At 40.5% G+C, this 6,177-nt stretch overlaps 1 protein-coding gene across 1 annotated transcript; it reads left to right on the top strand.

Annotated features, from left to right (window-relative positions):
- Nucleotides 1-5,238: 5,238 nt before the first annotated feature.
- LOC130662545 (U6 snRNA-associated Sm-like protein LSm2) lies at nt 5,239-5,787 on the top strand. The gene has a single exon (XM_057461438.1). The coding sequence runs from the start codon at nt 5,288-5,290 to the stop codon at nt 5,597-5,599; it is 312 nt and encodes a 103-aa protein (XP_057317421.1). The 5' UTR covers nt 5,239-5,287; the 3' UTR covers nt 5,600-5,787.
- Nucleotides 5,788-6,177: the final 390 nt, after the last annotated feature.

Below are 6,177 nucleotides of genomic sequence, written 5' to 3'. Positions count from 1 at the left end.
CTGAAAAGCTTAGAATCTTGTTCAAGGAGCAAGGGGTTACTATAGCTAGCATCGTGGCGGCTGTTGGTCTACTGATTTCCACCATCGTACTCACAGTTACAGGTAGAGGTTCCGCAACAGGCGCAGGAGGAAGTGCTGCAGGGAAGGGTTGTATACAAAAACAGCTGGAAAGGCTTGGAAAATTTTTGAAATACCTGGCAGGTAAGGCAGGTGCGGCGCTACCAGGGATTATTGGCACGGTTGTCTCGTTCTTTTTTAGAGTAGCAGCAAAAGTTGTTGAATACGCAGCCAAATACCTCTACATGGCGATCGCTGCCGCTGCTGCTCTTGTTGTGGCCTACGTTGGGAAGGGTGGCAAACTATCGTAGATGATCTAGTATGTTGACAAAAAGCATATTAGATCGCCTTGCGGCCATGTCAGCGGAAGGGCGAAGCCCGTCTCAGCATGAGCACCTATTTTTTAAGCCATAGATATGCTAAGATGAGACCTACCCCCACCGTGATAAGGGTGGCCTTCGTGTCCTCGTGAGGGTTTCCATCTCCTAGACCTGATTGAGGTATCGGTGGCATCGACATCTTTTCAAACCCCCGGGTTAGGGTGGCACCACCCCTCGATATTTCTTGCCGCGTAGCACCTCGTTTTAAACCCCGAGGCTGTGTGGTAATGGGCTTGTTGTTTAGGTCTAGCCTTATGCCAATCATCGCACTCGCCGGCGCGATCAAGATGTTGTTGTTATACCCCACAATTTTACCAATACGCAGGTTCATATCGGATGGTAGCATGTACACGTGGTGCATCACGGCAAAATTCACTGGGGTCCTGGCATATTGAAGCACCTTTTGAAACTCGGTGATATCGTGGCCTACGTTCTCCTCACGTTGTACCATGGCTTCGAATTTCTGTAGTAGTATCTGTCTCGCTGTGAAATTGTCAGCATCCGAACCTATAAGGGATGCCTTGGCATCAGCTTGGGACCCTAGTAGTAAAATCACGTAAACACGAATACTCTCGCTAAGCTTCGACAGACCTTCCGATGTCAGGCCTTGGCTCGTAGGCATGATAAACTTGGCCCAATCACCATCTACTTGCGGCCACCATCTACCATTTGTGAGCGAGGACATGAGAGCCTTGAACTTGTATTGGGCATTGGGGTCGGCACCATATTCACGACAAATCTGGGCATATCCAGATGTAGAGTAGAGGTTCTCGTATTGAGAAAAGCCGTCATCGTATGGCATGGGTACCTTCATTCTCGCTAGGATACGCCGCATGTGGTAATAGACGTGGAATTTAAAGATACTGTTGATGAGAGGCACGGAGCCATTCAAGTGTTTGGCGATTTACCCAAGGCGGTGCTAGTGCAATGACAAGCGAAATTAACTTGTATATTCCAGTAGCCAAGGGCTTGACCGGTCCAAATTACACTTACGGGGTCGTTCAACAGGTTAGTGGGGACTTTTATGGGGTATTTCGTGAACATCGAGAAGGTCACGGGAATGTGTGATTCTGTAGAAACGTAGAGGTCTTGATGCTCTAGATTAATTACACCGAGAGGCCATTCACCTCTATTGGACTTGTATTTTGCCTTGTGGTTATAGCTATAAATGTTCATGTTTCTTTAAAGAAACATGAGACAGCTGTATGTCACGGATATAGAGAAGCCTACGATTTTTGACGATTACCTAAGGCAGGACACGAGAATTGCCCTGAAATCAATAAGTATCAGGCCCGTATGGCTGAACCTCTACAGTAACAACGATTTTACAATACGCAAAGTAGGACCTGATCAGACTGTTACCCGAATTGAAATAATGAACGGCTTGTACAAGATCGAGGATATCGCGGCCATCGTCAACAGTCAAGCACAGGACAAGATTAAGCTGTTTGTCCTGAAAAATGGACTCTGTAGGCTTAGGGTTAGTGACGGGTATACTGTGGTAATCCATCGAAAACTACAGGAGCTTATGGGGCTACCCTACGACCCTGCAAAAAAGTACTTTACCAAAGGCGACTATGACAGCTACTACAAAACTGACGTGTACCAAAGATTAAGACTCGTTTGCCCTCAGCTGGATGAAGACGATTGCCTACTGGATGGAAAGAAATCAAAAATTCTTGCTTTGCTTCCCACGAAAGAGTTAAACGCATGGGGAGATATGCTTACATGGAGTTTTGACACTCCAATCTACCTTCCTTTGAAAGGCTCAACAGACAGACTGGAGTTCATGCTGACGGACGAGTATCATCATAAAAAAAATGTTTCGTTCGTCGGAATTACGATGCATTTACTCATAGAATAAATGGTAGATATGAAGCTTTACCCAACTTTGCCGCCAAGTGCGCCTGAGCATGAGCCTGATCGCCTGGCGGCTCCGCAGGAGCAAGAAAGTCAGGTCTACAGACTAAAAAAGATCGAAGAAATCGAGCAGTACCTGCGGTCTGAGATCAAAGAGAGAGAAAAACTATACAAAAAGTTCAAGCTTTGGGGGATGGGGCTTCGGTATGCTGATCATGGCATGATTGCTGTTACTGTCATCACCTCCGTAGCAGGTATTGCCACGCTTGCAACCGGATTCGGAGCCCCCATAGCAATTGGTCTTGAAGCCGCGGCTCTTGCAGTGGGCATGGGCCAAGTAGGTCTCAAGAATGCCTCAAAGCGACTAGAGCACAAGGTGCACAAGCACGAATGCATCAAACTCCTGGCAGAGTCGAAGCTAGACACTGTATACGATAAGATTTCCAGAGCGATCCAAGATGGTACAATTTCAGACTACGAGTTTACATGGATCATGCAGGAGAAGCAACGCTACATGTTGCTGAAGGAGCAGATCCGACAACGAACGAAAAAAGCTGTGAAATACATCAACGAGAATGAACGCGCAGAGTTGGTGGCACAAGGCAGGCAAGAAGCCAAAGATGAAATTTTGAAAAAACTTCAATCTGCGCAGTATGCCAGCGCTACTTAGAGTCTCCACCCGCTTATTCGTAGATCTAGTGTATTGTTCAAAACACTAGATCACCTACACAATTTCGATCACTTCTCCCGTATCTTGATCTATGAGCAAGTCGCTATCATGTACGACACGTCGCTGAGCGAGATCCCTCAAATATTGAGCTAGATTTTTCTCCCATGCAATTTTAGCACAAGGCTCGCAGTACGGTCCGTCCGTTTGTGTCGACGCATCCTTATACTTGACTTTGCATATGGCTTCAACAAGGTCTATTCGCTTCAACGTAGAGTACCCTTTGAGACCTAAGGTTTTAGCTTCTTGTCGCAGTTTGTCAATTTGTTTATGTGGCTGAGCACAACCAGGCTTTCGTTATTTTTGTGACTGTCTCCAGTCACAAAAGATTACTTTTTAGTCTTCCACTTCCACAAGGTCGTAATCATAGTAAAATTGACTAGGATTCTTCGTAGATTGTTTCTTTCCCAGTGATTTGATGAACATCTGACCTGTTCTACCTATCAAAGCTTCTCTCAGTACACTCGTTGCCCATGCTCGAAATCGTTCACCATCGCAATCGATCAGGGCGATGACAGTTGCATCACCTTTTTTGGTCTTGATCTCTTCAACATACTCAATTTTAAATATGATTCCAGTGGGAACATCACGCCACTTCATAATGCTCTCGTGTTCTGATTTCAAGGCATCAAATTTTTCTGCAGATAGGAAAGGCATCTCTTTATTATAGATTTTTTAAACCTCAACCAGGATTAAAATACTGGACATTACTTCCATAATTTAGAGATCTCGCGCTTTTCTTCCTCATCTAAACGCTCAGCTATTTTAATATGCACGTTTCCAGAAGTTATTCTATCGTAGCATGTGAGACGACGACGTGGTGATTACAAACTAGTTGGCAATTATCCGGAAATTGAGCTGTTAACTCAATATTTTAGTTTATGTGGTGTCGTTATAGCATAGTCATAAGAAAACAAGATTATGGTTATAGTAATGTCCATTTTCGTCCCCAAAGCTCTTTAAAATTAAAACCTCGACTTTCGAGGTTTATCTGGTAAGAGCTCTGGGGTCGAAAATGAGTAATATAAACTTTCAATGTTTTTTGTTATCTTTCTACGCATAACGTCTACGTCTATTTAGTGTTATATTGTAAAAAATATTTAGTTTATATACTTCATCTAATAAAAAAAATTTTTTTTGCATCTTGCATTCTGTTACTTCGCCCCTGCGCCTCGGGGTACTTTTGCATTGTGAACCACTTGTACCTTCGCGGGAAGCATGATGGCAACGGAAGTCACGGTTGGTTTGCGATGTGTGAGAGATGTGCTTTTTGTTGGTGTTTGTCGAACCTTCTCTTCTGCCTTGTCATGTTTATTGAATATTCCACCTAACCAAAGTGTCCTTGCTAGCTACGTATCCATCAAAGAATTTATAATTTAAAATAAAAACTGCAACGTTGATACGCGTTGGGTGCGTATCGAAACCCTTCACTTAAACTTGCAATATTGCGCGGTTGCTAGCTGTAGGGTTACATCCAGCTATCATCGAACATACGGTGCTCTTAGAATTTTCTAAATCTGTGAATAACTTATGAAGGTATCAAGAAAGATGACAATGAAGCTTAGAGCCAAGACAATATAAAATTAAAAAAGTGAGAAAAAAATTCACATGTAGTGTACTTACGTTGTGTTTTGTGATAACATTTGTGCCCTCTGTAAACGTTTAAAGACGTGAAAACTGCAATTAAAACGGAAAACTGCATGCAACAACTTTCATGACTGTGAATCCACCTTATGCTCGGTATGAAAAGTCAATGTCAAGCATATTAGACTTTATTTGCGACATTAAAAACAGTTTTTGTGGTTAAATTAAATTCTGTTTTGAAACCACTGGCATTTAATTAAATGCCAACATAAGTTGCTAGCTATTAGATTTCAAAACAGCACAGGTAAACTTGCTGTATTGGAAAATTATTGTTATTCTTTCTTTGGAACAGAAAAATATTAGGTGTGTGCATGATGCCAAAATACAAGGAAAAAAGTGCTTGTTGTAACACCCTCCTCTGTTAAAAATTGCATACTATAGAAACAAGCGAATTTTTAAAACTGCATTTATGTGTGCAATACACAGCACCTGTTAGTTTTCTCATGGAATTTTCCTGCCCAGTACTTCCTTATAACTAAAATTATCATCATCATCATCATCATTCTCGGCTTAATGTCCGTTTTATAACATATAAAAGTAATGTGTTAATAAAATAGGCAATGGTTGTTTATAAAAGTCTAATGCATATATTTCTTTGTTTCAGTATATAACAATCAAAATGCTTTTTTATTCGTTTTTTAAATCACTTGTTGGTAAAGAAGTCATTGTAGAGCTAAAGAATGACCTTAGTATTTCTGGAGTTCTAGATTCTGTTGATCAATACTTAAATATAAAACTGACAGATATAAGTGTAACAGATCCTGAAAGATATCCGCATATGTTATCTGTAAAGAACTGCTTTCTGAGAGGTTCTGTGGTTAGATATGTTCAGTTGCCGCCAGAAGACATAGATGTATCACTACTACAAGATGCTGCTCGAAAAGAAGCTGAACAACAGAGGAAACAGAAAGATACTAAAGAAAAAGAATAAAATAGATATTCTGTTGTGTTGAAATTACTTTTATGCAATGCAGAAATGTGACTTTTACATATTTCCTATGATATATGTAAGGTAACTTTTTATTCTTGAAAATAAATTTTTATTTGGGATAAGATATATATACTGCTAATGTTGCGTTCAGTTGTAAAATCTTGAGAGTAAACAAAGATTTTTATTTATTAACTAGTTGTCTGTGTGTTCTATACCTACTTTGTGCTAATAAATAACTGTACAAAATCTGTTTCCAAGCTCCCTTTTTATCAAAAGCAATTTACTTTCAGACTCAAAACCCTTTAAACCTCATTATCACTAAAACTAATCAAAAGCAAATTTCTAAAATAATTTTTTTTGTGTGTACGGAATTGTCATTGCTGATGTGATAAAAATTCAATTGAGTCATTTTTCTTTTGTTTTTCTGGCAGGTTGGATTTTTCCCTGGGCTTTTTGAGAAATAAATATTTCCAATTATAAAAAGGTTCTAAACAAAAGTACTTAGAACGATAAGATATCATCTCAAGAAGGGAAAATTCTGTTATTCTCAAGAGAATATATTCCCACTGAGTTTTTTA

The sequence above is a fragment of the Hydractinia symbiolongicarpus genome, chromosome 10 (assembly GCF_029227915.1).
Source record: "Hydractinia symbiolongicarpus strain clone_291-10 chromosome 10, HSymV2.1, whole genome shotgun sequence".
Classification (NCBI taxonomy): domain Eukaryota; kingdom Metazoa; phylum Cnidaria; class Hydrozoa; order Anthoathecata; family Hydractiniidae; genus Hydractinia; species Hydractinia symbiolongicarpus.
Note: the sequence above shows the minus strand (reverse complement) of the source record. Positions and strands in the feature narration are given on the sequence as shown.